Raw genomic sequence first — 14,361 nt, forward strand, 5'->3', positions numbered from 1 at the left:
AGATTAATGTTGTTTCTATGCCTGCGATATGTGGTTGTCCCACCTAGATATCTTCAGATGAATGCACTAACTGTCACTCTGGACAAGTGTGTCTACTAAATAACTAAAATGTAAAATGTAAATGTCGAGGTCAGTTACCTGGAAGAGGTAGGGTGGGTTAGGGTCAGGGTTACCTGGAAGAGGTAGGGTGGGTTAGGGTTAGGGTTACCTGGAAGAGGTAGGGTGGGTTAGGGTCAGGGTTACCTGGAAGAGGTAGGGTGGGTTAGGGTTAGGGTTACCTGAAGAGGTATCAGGGTGGGTTAGCGTCAGGGTTACCTGGAAGAGGTAGGGTGGGTCAGGGTTACCTGGAAGAGGTAGGATGGGTTAGGGTCAGGGTAACCTGAAGAGGTATCAGGGTGGGTTAGGGTCAGGGTAACCTGAAGAGGTATCAGGGTGGGTTAGGGTCAGGGTTACCTGAAGAGGTAGGGTGGGTTAGGGTCAGGGTTACCTGAAGAGGTAGGGGGGTTAGGGTCAGGGTTACCTGGAAGAGGTAGGGTGGGTTAGGGTTTCCTGAAGAGGTAGGGTGGGTTAGGGTCAGGGTTACCTGGAAGAGGTAGGGTGGGTCAGGGTTACCTGGAAGAGGTAGGGTGGGTCATGGTTACCTGGAAGAGGTAGGGTGGGTCAGGGTTACCTGGAAGAGGTAGGGTGGGTTAGGGTCAGGGTTTCCTGGAAGAGGTAGGGTGGATCAGGGTTATCTGGAAGAGGTAGGGTGGGTCAGGGTTACCTGGAAGAGGTAGGGTGGGTCAGGGTCAGGGTTACCTGAAGAGGTATCAGGGTGGGTCAGGGTACAGGGGTACCTGGAAGAGGTAGGGTGGGTCAGGGTTACCTGGAAGAGTTAGGGTGGGTCAGGGTTACCTGGAAGAGGTAGGGTGGGTTAGGGTCAGTGTTACCTGGAAGAGGTAGGGTGGGTTAGGGTCAGGGTTACCTGGAAGAGGTAGGGTGGGTTAGGCACAGGGTTACCTGGAACAGGTAGGGTGGGTTAGGGTCAGGGTTACCTGGAAGAGGTAGGGTGGGTTAGGGTCAGGGTTACCTGGAAGAGGTAGGGGGGTTAGGGTTACCTGGAAGAGGTAGGGTGGGTTAGGGTCAGGGTTACCTGGAAGAGGTAGGGTGGGTCAGGGTCAGGGTTACCTGGAAGAGGTAGGGTGGGTTAGGGTTACCTGGAAGAGGTAGGGTGGGTTAGGGTCAGGGTTACCTGGAAGAGGTAGGGGGGTTAGGGTTACCTGGAAGAGGTAGGGTGGGTTAGGGTTACCTGGAAGAGGTAGGGTGGGTCAGGGTCAGGGTTACCTGGAAGAGGTAGGGTGGGTCAGGGTCAGGGTTACCTGGAAGAGGTAGGGTGGGTTAGGGTCAGGGTTACCTGGAAGAGGTAGGGTGGGTCAGGGTCAGGGTTACCTGGAAGAGGTAGGGTGGTGGGCGTCCAGGTCCACAGCCAGATGGAAGCAGATCGCTGTCTGAAGACTGTTTCAGTAGAGGATCCCTGAGAGCAGAGCGACCACGGCCCAGGGGAGAACGCAGCCTGGGCTTCAGGCTCTGGGGGTCTGAGGTGGTGGAGGGCAGGATTTTCGGGGTGGCAGTGAAAGGCTGGGGGGGTTCTGGGGAGGGCAGGGTGGGGGGCAGGCTGGGGGCCGGGGTGCTGCTGGGGGATAAGATGTTCTCTATGTGAGTGTCTCCCTCCTCCACCCCTGAGTCTGGAGCTGACTCCCCTCCTCCCCTGCCCTCACTTGCCTGGGGTCTCCGTGGTGACAGGCTGAGGGAGGAGGGGGGCTGGGTGGGGGAGGGGGGCGTGGCAAACACCAGGGGAGGAGACACCAGACCAATCTTACGAAGCTCCTCCCTCGTCTCCTCATCACTGGATGACAGCAGTGCAGGGGGCAGGGTCACCGTGTAAGGCCCGCCCTCCAGACTCTTCCTCCTCTCTGATTGGCCCTGGGTTACCGTATAAGGCCCTCCCTCCTCCTCTGAGCTGCCAACGGTCAGACTTCTCCTCCTCTGTAATTGTCCATGCAGCGCCTCAATCAGCTCTTCCCCCAGCCCCCGTCCTGCCGGCTGGCTTTCATTGGTTATATTGATGGTCACCTGACTGATGGGAGGGAGGGGCATAGCCTGCCAACGCTCGGGGGAGGGCACAGCAGGAGATGTGACTCCGCCTTCTGTCTCTGGCCGTTCTACGACTGGCCGCTCCAGCTGTCCTTCAAGGAATATGGGTGGGTTGATACGTTTATGATGGAGCTCAGGGCTGGTCAGGGGAGGAGGGGTTCGTTTGGGCCTGGGCTCGGGGCTGGGTGAGTGTGCGTGTTTGGTTCTGGGTTCAGGGCTGGGTGTGCGTGCTGTGAGAGCTCGTTCGCGGGCAGCGAGGGCCAGGGCGAGGGGGGAGGAGGGGTCCAGAGGCTTGCCTGTCAGTGGGTGAAGAAAGGTGGAGTGGGGGGAGGAGGAGGGGGAGAGGACGGGGATGGGGGGGGGCAGCTCCCCCAGGTCATCTACAGAGTGGGACTGGGTCAGTAGGATGGGAGGGGGCTCTGAACCCCCTCCCTCCACAGACAGGAAGAAGGAGGACCTACGGCCCTGAGGGGGCGTGACCCGTATCTGAGCACGCTCAGTGAGCACCTGCTGCTGGTATAGCTCTGCCCTGCTGGGCCCCTCCTCCACCTGCAGCTGTTTGAGGAGCGGAGACTTGCGGCGCTGAGGCTTGCTGGGGGGGGCAGGCAGCTGACCAACGTTGGCATACGGGTTCTCTACTGGTCGGCCACGCCTCCTGTTGCTGCTGCGCTCCCCTGGAGGGTTAGGGCTGGGGGCAGGGCTGGTTCTGGAGAGGATGCTGGGGCTGGGGGCAGGGCTGGTTCTGGAGAGAGGGCTGGGGGCAGGGCTGGTTCTGGAGAGGGGGCTGGGGGAGGCAGCAGGGCTGGTTCTGGAGAGAGGGCTGGGGGAAGCAGCAGGGCTGGGTCGGGACAGGCCCAGCCCTGCTGTAGCCCCAGAAGGTCGGCCTAGGGGGGCAGACTCTGCAGGTAGATAGCCTGGTACAGGTGAGTCCTGCAGGATGATCATGGAGCGAGCTTTCCTCTGCCGCTCTGCATGGCTCCGAGACGTTGGCGAATCACAGACCTCGTGCAGCCTAGGTTCCGCCCCCGGCTTGAAGCTGGAGTGTGATTGATCGGCTGCTCGCTGCGGGGGAGGTGGAGGGCAGAAGGCCGGTGGCGGGCCAGAGTCCAGGAAGTAGTGAGAGGGGGGAGGAGGGGGGGCAGTCTGTGGAGGAGGAGGTATGAAGCCATCAGTCATCGAAGAGCTCCTTGGAAACCGATGCTCTCCAATCAGTGCAGAGATCCTGTCATCCTCTGGTGCACCTGCAGGGGAGAGACTGGGATATTATAACCTGAATATAACCTCTACAGGTATAAGCCTTGGGTGGGGGTTATCAGTCTGCTTATTAAACAGAATCGCTGTATTCCCACGTGGACACATTTTGACGGGAGTGGACCCTCTTGCTTCGCCTCTTCCTCTCTACCATAGGTTGTGTAAGCATTTCGGTTGTTGTTGCTGGTAACATTTTCTGATTGAGGTGCTGTCTATGTGTGAGTAGCGGCCCGTAGCATGGTTCAGCCTCAGGCCTGTTTCATGAGCGCCTAGGTCCAATAGACATGGTTCGCCACTGGATTCTGGTAATAGTTAGAGTAATGTAATTGTCTCACCGAAGGACTTGGTCCGAGACATTCCACGAGGCAGCTGCATGGTGGCTTTCTCCAGACCCAAGGAAACCCCTGGAGGAACAGGCAGGCCCTGCCGCTCAAACAAAGACTACAACACACACACACACACCACACACACACACACACAGACACAGACACACACACACACACAGACACAGACACAGACACACACAGACACAGACACACACACACACACAGTGAGAGAATACCTGGGATCACATGCGTTTTAAAGAAACAGCATCTGTCTGGACCAGTAGTGAATCGTGACTGAGTGAATCAGCAGTAAATCGTGACTGAGTGAATCAGCAGTAAGTCGTGACTGGGTGAACCAGCAGTAAATCGTGACTGGGTGAATCAGCAGTAAATCGTGACTGGGTGAACCAGCAGTAAATCGTGACTGAGTGAACCAGCAGTAAATTGTGACTGGGTGAACCAGCAGTAAATCGTGACTGAGTGAACCAGCAGTAAATTGTGACTGGGTGAACCAGCAGTAAATCGTGACTCGGTGAACCAGCAGTAAATCGTGACTGGGTGAACCAGCAGTAAATCGTGACTAAGTGAACCAGCAGTAAATCGTGACTGGGTGAACCAGCAGTAAATCGTGACTGGGTGAACCAGCAGTAAATCGTGACTGAGTGAATCAGCAGTAAATCGTGACTGAGTGAATCAGCAGTAAATCGTGACTGAGTGAATCAGCAGTAAATCGTGACTGAGTGAATCAGCAGTAAATCGTGACTGGGTGAACCAGCAGTAAATCGTGACTGGGTGAACCAGCAGTAAATCGTGACTGGGTGAACCAGCAGTAAATCGTGACTGGGTGAACCAGCAGTAAATCGTGACTGGGTGAACCAGCAGTAAATCGTGACTGGGTGAACCAGCAGTAAATCGTGACTGAGTGAACCAGCAGTAAATCGTGACTGGGTGAACCAGCAGTAAATCGTGACTGGGTGAACCAGCAGTAAATCGTGACTGAGTGAATCAGCAGTAAATCGTGACTGAGTGAATCAGCAGTAAATCGTGACTGAGTGAATCAGCAGTAAATCGTGACTGGGTGAACCAGCAGTAAATCGTGACTGGGTGAACCAGCAGTAATTCGTGACTGGGTGAACCAGCAGTAAATCGTGACTGGGTGAACCAGCAGTAAATCGTGACTGGGTGAACCAGCAGTAAATCGTGACTGGGTGAACCAGCAGTAAATCATGACTGAGTGAACCAGCAGTAAATCGTGACTGGGTGAACCAGCAGTAAATCGTGACTGGGTGAACCAGCAGTAAATCGTGACTGGGTGAACCAGCAGTAAATCGTGACTGAGTGAACCAGCAGTAAATCGTGACTGGGTGAACCAACAGTAAATCGTGACTGAGTGAACCAGCAGTAAATTGTGACTGGGTGAACCAGCAGTAAATCGTGACTGGGTGAACCAGCAGTAAATCGTGACTGAGTGAACCAGCAGTAAATCGTGACTGGGTGAACCAGCAGTAAATCGTGACTGGGTGAACCAGCAGTAAATCGTGACTGAGTGAACCAGCAGTAAATTGTGACTGGGTGAACCAGCAGTAAATCGTGACTGAGTGAACCAGCAGTAAATTGTGACTGGGTGAACCAGCAGTAAATTGTGACTGGGTGAACCAGCAGTAAATCGTGACTGAGTGAACCAGCAGTAAATCGTGACTGGGTGAACCAGCAGTAAATCGTGACTGGGTGAACCAGCAGTAAATCGTGACTGGGTGAACCAGCAGTAAATCGTGACTGAGTGAACCAGCAGTAAATCGTGACTGGGTGAACCAGCAGTAAATCGTGACTGGGTGAACCAGCAGTAAATCGTGACTGAGTGAACCAGCAGTAAATCGTGACTGAGTGAATCAATAGTGACTCATCCGACTTACGTTGATCTCTTGTTGAGTAATTCGTCTGCATGGCGCTGCTTCACGGTGGCCGCTCTGTAGTCCGCCTCCAAGGGGCATTTTCTCATCAGCCTCCTGGGACTCAGTCAACAGTCCAGCTTTTCTGAAATACAACAAAGTACACAGTACAACACAGTACTACATAGCACTACACAGTACTACATAGTACTACAACACAGTACTACAACACAGTACTACAACACAGTACCACATAGCACTACAACACAGTACTACAACACAGTACTACAACACAGTACCACATAGCACTACAACACAACAACAACAACACAGTACCACAGAGTACTACATAGCACAGCAACACAGTACAAGACCTAACTACTACACAGTACTACATAGCACTACAACACAGTACCGCATAACACTACAGATAATTACAACAGTACTACAAGACAGTACCACATAGCACTACAACACAGTACAACACATAACTACAACACAACACAGTACTGCAAGACAGTACCACATAGCACTACAACACATAACTACAACACAGTACAGTACAGCAACACAGTACTACATAGCAGTACTACATAGCACTACACAGTAAAACACAGTACTACATAGCACTACACAGTACTATATAGCACTACACAGTAAAACACAGTATTACATAGCACTACACAGTACTACATAGCACTACAAAGTACTACATAGCACTACACAGTAAAACACAGTACTACATAGCACTACACAGTAAAACACAGTATTACATAGCACTACAACACAGCATTACATTGCACTACAAAGTACTGCATAGCACTACACAGTAAAACACAGTATTACATAGCACTACAACACAGTATTACATAGCACTACAACACAGCATTACATTGCACTACAAAGTACTGCATAGCACTACACAGTAAATCAAAGTATTACAGAGCACTACAACACAGTATTACAGAGCACTACAACACAGTATTACATAGCACTACAACACAGTATTACATAGCACTACTACACAACATTACATAGCACTACAACACAATACAATTCCAACACAATACAATTCCAACACAACACACACTCACCCCCTCGTCTCCTCCTGGCAGAGGCTTACAGGAGAAAGTACAGATCAGGTCACTCACTGTGTGTGTGTGTGTGTGTGTGTGTGTGTGTGTGTGTGTGTGTGTGTGTGTGTGTGTGTGTGTGTGTGTGTGTGTCTTTTCTCTCTCCTACCTATCTCTTCCAGTTCAGCAGTCATAGATTTGGAGCGCAGTGTGAGCGACGTGCTGGGTGCTCTCTTAGGTGGAGGAGGTGCTGTTGGGGGATGTCAGCCAATCAAATGAGTCACAGCATGACCAAAACCCATCCATTCACCTTTATCACAGAAATCACACAGAAACACACACTATCCCGTACCTTTCTTACGGACTAAGTCGGACTCAGGTTTGCGTGTGACTGAAACAACCTTCATCAGCAGCTGACTTCCTCCCTGACGGATCAGCGACACCACCTGTCTATGACCCACCTTCACCACATCACTACCATTTACCTGACACACACACACACACACACACACACACACACACACACACACACACACACACACACACACACACACACACACACACACACACACACACACACACACACACATTCAACATAGGGTTAGGGTTACATAGAACTGCAGAGTACAACCTGTCTATGACCCACCTTCACCACATTGCTACCCTTTACCTGACACACCCACCCACACACACACACACACACACACACACAAAAACACACAAAAACACCAATTCCACCACTGGCCTTTGTATTAATAGAAAGTACTTCAGCGTCTGTATTTAGTTGTGTGGGTGTGTGTGTGCCATAAACAGGTATAGAGGACTCTAGTGCACAAAAGCATATTTTAGCCCGGACATTCCAATTACGACTTTCACCATTTTGAAGTAGTCTGGGTGGGACTACCTGTGGGTTAAAGAAGGATCATCATCAAATCAAATGTATTTGTCACATACACATGGTTAGCAGATGTTAATGCGAGTGTAGCGAAATGCTTGTGCTTCTAGTTCCGACTTGGTCTCTTGGCGACTTGGTCTCAATGGCACTGTTGCAGCGGCGGATGCAGCGTCGGATATAGGTATGGGAGACATGTGCGGCCTCCCGGGGAGACATGTGCGGCCTCCCGGGGAGACATGTGCGGCCTCCCGGGGAGACATGTGCGGCCTCCCGGGGAGACATGTGCGGCCTCCCGGGGAGACATGTGCGGCCTCCCGGGGCGGCATCTTGTCGGGCACCCGCACCCAAAAATTTGGAATGGTAACATTTGCTTGATCGGTATTCAATCGCTCATTTACACATCACATCAATTACATCATGTCACCATGTGGGAATGTGGGTCAATTAACATTGTTCAAATCAAATCAAATTTTATTTGTCAAAAAAACACATGGTTAGCAGATGTTAATGCGAGTGTAGCGAAATGCTTGTTCTTCTAGTTCCGACAATGCAGTAATAACCAACAAGTAATCTAACTAACAATTCCTAAACTACTGTCTTATACACAGTGTAAGGGGATAAAGAATATGTACATAAAGATATATGAATGAGTGATGGTACAGAGCAGCATAGGCAAGATACATTAGATGGTATCGAGTACAGTATATACATATGAGATGAGTATGTAAACAAAGTGGCATAGTTAAAGTGGCTAGTGATACATGTATTACATAAGGATGCAGTAGATGATATAGAGTACAGTATATACGTATACATATGAGATGGATAATGTAGGGTATGTAAACATTATATTAGGAAGCATTGTTTAAAGTGGCTAGTGATATATTTTACATCATTTCCCATCAATTCCCATTATTAAAGTGGCTGGAGTTGAGTCAGTGTGTTGGTAGCAGCCACTCAATGTTAGTGGTTGCTGTTTAACAGTCTGATGGCTTGAGATAGAAGCTGTTTTTCAGTCTCTCGGTCCCAGCTTAATTGCACCTGTCCTACCTCGCCTTCTGGATGATAGCGGGGTGAACAGGCAGTGGCTCGGGTGGTTGTTGTCCTTGATGATCTTTATGGCCTTCCTGTAACATCGGGTGGTGTAGGTGTCCTGGAGGGCAGGTAGTTTGCCCCGGTGATGCGTTGTGCAGACCTCACTACCCTCTGGAGATCCTTACGGTTGTGGGTGGAGCAGTTGCCATACCAGGCGGTGATACAGCGCGCCAGGATGCTCTCGAATGTGCATCTGTAGAAGTTTGTAAGTGCTTTTGGTGACAAGCTGAATTTCTTCAGCCTCCTGAGGTTGAAGAGGCTCTGCTGCGCCTTCTTCACGATGCTGTCTGTGTGAGTGGACCAATTCAGTTTGTCTGTGATGTGTATGCCGAGGAACTTAAAACTTACTACCCTCTCCACTACTGTTCCATCGATGTGGATAGGGGGGTGTTCCCTCTGCTGTTTCCTGAAGTCCACAATCATCTCCTTAGTTTTGTTGACGTTGAGTGTGAGGTTATTTTCCTGACACCACACTCCGAGGACCCTCACCTCCTCCCTGTAGGCCGTCTCGTCGTTGTTGGTAATCAAGCCTACCACTGTTGTGTCGTCCGCAAACTTGATGATTGAGTTGGAGGCATGCGTGGCCACGCAGTCGTGGGTGAACAGGGAGTACAGGAGAGGGCTCAGAACGCACCCTTGTGGGGCCCCAGTGTTGAGGATCAGCGGGGTGGAGATGTTGTTGCCTATCCTCACCACCCGGGGGCGGCCCGTCAGGAAGTCCAGTACCCAGTTGCACAGGGCGGGTCGAGACCCAGGGTCTCGAGCTTGATGACGAGCTTAGAGTGTACTATGGTGTTAAATGCTGAGCTGTAGTCGATGAACAGCATTCTCACATAGGTATTCCTCTTGTCCAGATGGGTTAGGGCTGTGTGCAGTGTGGTTGAGATTGCATCGTCTGTGGACCTATTTGGGCGGTAAGCAAATTGGAGTGGGTCTAGGGTGTCAGCTAGGGTGGAGGTGATATGGTCCTTGACTAGTCTCTCAAAGCACTTCATGATGACGGAAGTGAGTGCTACAGGGCGGTAGTCGTTTAGCTCAGTTACCTTAGCTTTCTTGGGAACAGGAACAATGGTGGCCCTCTTGAAGCATGTGGGAACAGCAGACTGGTATAGGGATTGATTGAATATGTCCGTAAACACACCAGCCAGCTGGTCTGCGCATGCTCTGAGGGCGCTGCTGGGCAAGTTGGAGTGGGTGACCTGATTCTAGTTTGTGAACTGGGAAGGTGGGAAGGTCTCCCAATCAGAAGTGCCAGATGGGGAGGGTGGCAGGGGTAGGTTGACCTCAGGTCTCCCCACTGGAACGCAACTCTAACTTTGTACAGTACTAATGCAATTAATAAAATCAGACACTGTGAAATGCTACCAAATAAACCACAATTCATTCATAATACTGTGAATATACAGTTTCAGAAACATATTGTTGCATTTTTTTCCTGGTTTCTGTGAAATGGTTAAGAATAATATAAAAGCAGTCTGCACCACACGAAGGTGAATTGGTTTAGTCTTGACTCTTGGTTGCCAGTGTTGGGGGAGATGAGTAATGTATTGATGCTCGAGTGCCAAATCAACACAAATGGATAAGAAAAGGTCTACGCCATCAGGTGCCCAGTTTAGGAGAAAGAAGAAGAGGAGAAACGAGCAAAAGATAAAGGTATGCAGCTGTGTCATCTCTTTATGAGTATAATATTGTGCATGTAATGACACAGGCTAGTATAACTATTATGTTTAGGGTTTGGTCATCTCTTTATGAGTATAATATTATGCATGTAATGAAACAGGCTAGTATAACTCTTATGTTTAGGGTTTGGTCATCTCTTCATGAATATAATATTATGCATGTAATGAAACAGGCTAGTATAACTCTTATGTTTAGGGTTTGGTCATCTCTTTATGAGTATAATATTATGCATGTAATGAAACAGGCTAGTATAACTCTTATGTTTAGGGTTTGGTCATCTCTTTATGAGTATAAGATTATGCATGTAATGAAACAGGCTAGTATAACTCTTATGTTTAGGGTTTGGTCATCTCTTTATGAGTATAATATTATGCATGTAATGAAACAGGCTAGTATAACTCTTATGTTTAGGGTTTGGTCATCTCTTTATGAGTATAATATTATGCATGTAATGAAACAGGCTAGTATAACTCTTATGTTTAGGGTTTGGTCATCTCTTTATGAGTATAATATTATGCATGTAATGAAACAGGCTAGTATAACTCTTATGTTTAGGGTTTGGTCATCTCTTTATGAGTATAAGATTATGCATGTAATGAAACAGGCTAGTATAACTCTTATGTTTGTTAGCCTATGTTGCTCACTATGCTATTACATATAGGGTGACAATATTCAGTTTTCTGTCCAACTAGCTTCCATAACATAGGATATAATTTCACACAGTTTCATCATGGTAATGTGAGTAGCCTGCAACCTAACTAGCACATTATTGATTTGGTTAACTTTCATTGAGGAAACATCATAAAGGTTTTCTGTGATTGAACTGACTAGGTCCTGAGCTCAGTAAGGGGAATGTCCAATGCTGTAGGCTAACTTAAAATACTATATTATGCTGATATTTTGGATATTTTGTGATATATTGAGTGTTTTGGGGTGTCTTATGCCTAGAATTAGCCAAGGAGGTTGTGTGGTTCATTTGGTTCCTATTCTGACAGTTTGATGAATTGTGCATAATGAAATCTATATTTAATTGTGCAACAAATGTATTTAGAGTGTCAGACTCAAACTGTATTTCAATACCCAGCAGGTGTATCTCACTGATCATCCCTAAAGCCAACACCTCCTTTGGCCGCCTTTCGTTCCAGTTCTCTGCTGCCTGTGACTGGAACGAGTTGCAAAAATCGCTGAAGTTGGAGACTTTTATCTCCCTCACCAACTTCAAACATCTGCTATCTGAGCAGCTAAGCGATTGCTGCAGCTGTACATAGTCTATCCGTAAATAATGCACCCAATTTACCTACCTCATGTCCATACTGTTTATATTTATTTACTTTTCTGCTCTTTTGCACACCAGTATCTCTACCTGTACATGACCATCTGATAATTTATCACTCCAGTGTTAATCTGCAAAATTGTAATTATTCGCCTACCTCCTCATGCCTTTTGCACACAATGTATATAGACTCTCTTTTTTCTTTTTTCTACTGTGTTATTGACTTGTTAATTGTTTACTCCATGTGTAACTCTGTGTTGTCTGTTCACACTGCTATGCTTTATCTTGGCTAGGTTGCAGTTGTAAATGAGAACTTGCTCTCTACTAGCCTACCTGGTTAAATAAACGTTAAATAAAGGTGAAATAAATAAAAAATATAAAAAAATGCACATTCAGGGGCACTTCTGAAATATTATGGAGCACCCTCTGGCACTGGCCAGGATGAGGAGCAATCTACCTCCTCAGCCACACAGGCCTCTTCAGAAAAGATCTCAGAGCCTCACGATGAGGAGCCATCTACCTCCTCAGCCAAACAGGCCTCTCCAGAAATGATCTCAGAGCCTCACGATGAGGAGCCATCTACCTCCTCAGCCACACAGGCCTCTTCAGAAATGATCTCAGAGCCTCACGATGAGGAGCCATTACCTCCTCAGCCAAACAGGCCTCTCCAGAAATGATCTCAGAGCCTCACGTTGAGGAGCCATCTACCTCCTCAGCCAAACAGGCCTCTCCAGAAATGATCTCAGAGCCTCACGTTGAGGAGCCATCTACCTCCTCAGCCAAACAGGCCTCTCCAGAAATGATCTCAGAGCCTCACGATGAGGAGCCATCTACCTCCTCAGCCAAACAGGCCTCTTCAGAAATGATCTCAGAGCCTCACTATGAGGAGCCATCTACCTCCTCAGCTACACAGGCCTCTTCAGAAATGATCTCAGAGCCTCACGTTGAGGAGCCATCTACCTACACAGCCAAACAGGCCTCTCCAGAAATGATCTCAGAGCCTCACGATGAGGAGCCATCTACCTCCTCAGCCACACAGGCCTCTCCAGAAATGATCTCAGAGCCTCACGTTGAGGAGCCATCTACCTCCTCAGCCAAACAGGCCTCTCCAGAAATGATCTCAGAGCCTCACGATGAGGAGCCATCTACCTCCTCAGCCAAACAGGCCTCTTCAGAAATGATCTCAGAGCCTCACTATGAGGAGCAATCTACCTCCTCAGCTACACAGGCCTCTTCAGAAATGATCTCAGAGCCTCACGTTGAGGAGCCATCTACCTACACAGCCAAACAGGCCTCTCCAGAAATGATCTCAGAGCCTCACGATGAGGAGCCATCTACCTCCTCAGCCAAACAGGCCTCTCCAGAAATGATCTCAGAGCCTCACGTTGAGGAGCCATCTACCTCCTCAGCCAAACAGGCCTCTTCAGAAAAGATCTCAGAGCCTCACGATGAGGAGCCATCTACCTCCTCAGCCACACAGGCCTCTTCAGAAATGATCTCAGAGCCTCACGATGAGGAGCCATCTACCTCCTCAGCTTCACAGGCCTCTTCAGAAATGATCTCAGAGCCTCACGATGAGGAGCCATCTACCTCCTCAGCCACACAGGCCTCTTCAGAAATGATCTCAGAGCCTCACGATGAGGAGCCATTACCTCCTCAGCCAAACAGGCCTCTCCAGAAATGATCTCAGAGCCTCACGATGAGGAGCCATCTACCTCCTCAGCTACACAGGCCTCTTCAGAAATGATCTCAGAGCCTCACGATGAGGAGCCATCTACCTCCTCAGCCACACAGGCCTCTTCAGAAATGATCTCAGAGCCTCACGATGAGGAGCCATCTACCTCCTCAGCCACACAGGCCTCTTCAGAAATGTTGGATGAGGATGAAGACCCATTTGTTTCCACTTCTCCCCAGCAGGATTCTTCAGGTGTGTTTGTGAGCACGTGGGTACACGCATGTGTGTTTATGTGTGCATCCCTGCATAAAATAAACACAATGACAGACTGGAAACATGCAAGTTTTTTGCTGACTTCACAAGGCAGCAGTCCAGAAACTCAAAACTGTGAGAGAGCCACTGAGGTATCAGGCAGCCACAGTGAGAGAGCCACTGAGGTATCAGGCAGCCACAGTGAGAGAGCCACTGAGGTATCAGGCAGCCACAGTGAGAGAGCCACTGAGGTATCAGGCAGCCACGGTGAGAGAGCCACTGAGGTATCAGGCAGCCACGGTGAGAGAGCCACTGAGGTATCAGGCAGCCACAGTGAGAGAGCCATTGAGGTATCAGGCAGCCACAGTGAGAGAGCCACTGAGGTATCAGGCAGCCACAGTGAGAGAGCCATTGAGGTATCAGGCAGCCACAGTGAGAGAGCCACTGAGGTATCAGGCAGCCACGGTGAGAGAGCCACTGAGGTATCAGACAGCCACGGTGAGAGAGCCACTGAGGTATCAGGCAGCCACGGTGAGAGAGCCACTGAGGTATCAGGCAGCCACAGTGAGAGAGCCACTGAGGTATCAGGCAGCCACAGTGAGAGAGCCACTGAGGTATCAGGCAGCAGCGGTGAGAGAGCCACTGAGGTATCAGGCAGCAGCGGTGAGAGAGCCACTGAGGTGTCAGGCAGCAGCGGTGAGTGAGAGAGGCACTGAGGTATCAGGCAGCAGACGTGAGAGAGCCACTGAGGTATCAGGCAGCCACGGTGAGAGAGCCACTGAGGTATCAGGCAGCCACGGTGAGAGAGCCACTGAGGTA

General features: G+C 49.5%; 1 protein-coding gene across 1 annotated transcript in view; it reads right to left on the minus strand.

The window, feature by feature from the left end:
* The window catches only part of LOC135529324 (SH3 and multiple ankyrin repeat domains protein 3-like), a 131,565-nt gene that overhangs the window by 46,156 nt on the left and 71,048 nt on the right, over window positions 1-14,361 (minus strand). The window contains 7 exon segments of the mRNA XM_064958112.1: window positions 1,429-3,374; window positions 3,720-3,825; window positions 5,624-5,655; window positions 5,658-5,744; window positions 6,694-6,717; window positions 6,842-6,922; window positions 7,025-7,157. Of these exon segments, the coding sequence (XP_064814184.1) occupies window positions 1,429-3,374; window positions 3,720-3,825; window positions 5,624-5,655; window positions 5,658-5,744; window positions 6,694-6,717; window positions 6,842-6,922; window positions 7,025-7,157 (2,409 nt within the window).

This window comes from Oncorhynchus masou, unplaced genomic scaffold (genome assembly GCF_036934945.1).
Source record: "Oncorhynchus masou masou isolate Uvic2021 unplaced genomic scaffold, UVic_Omas_1.1 unplaced_scaffold_1131, whole genome shotgun sequence".
In the NCBI taxonomy this organism is placed as follows: Eukaryota; Metazoa; Chordata; class Actinopteri; order Salmoniformes; family Salmonidae; genus Oncorhynchus; species Oncorhynchus masou.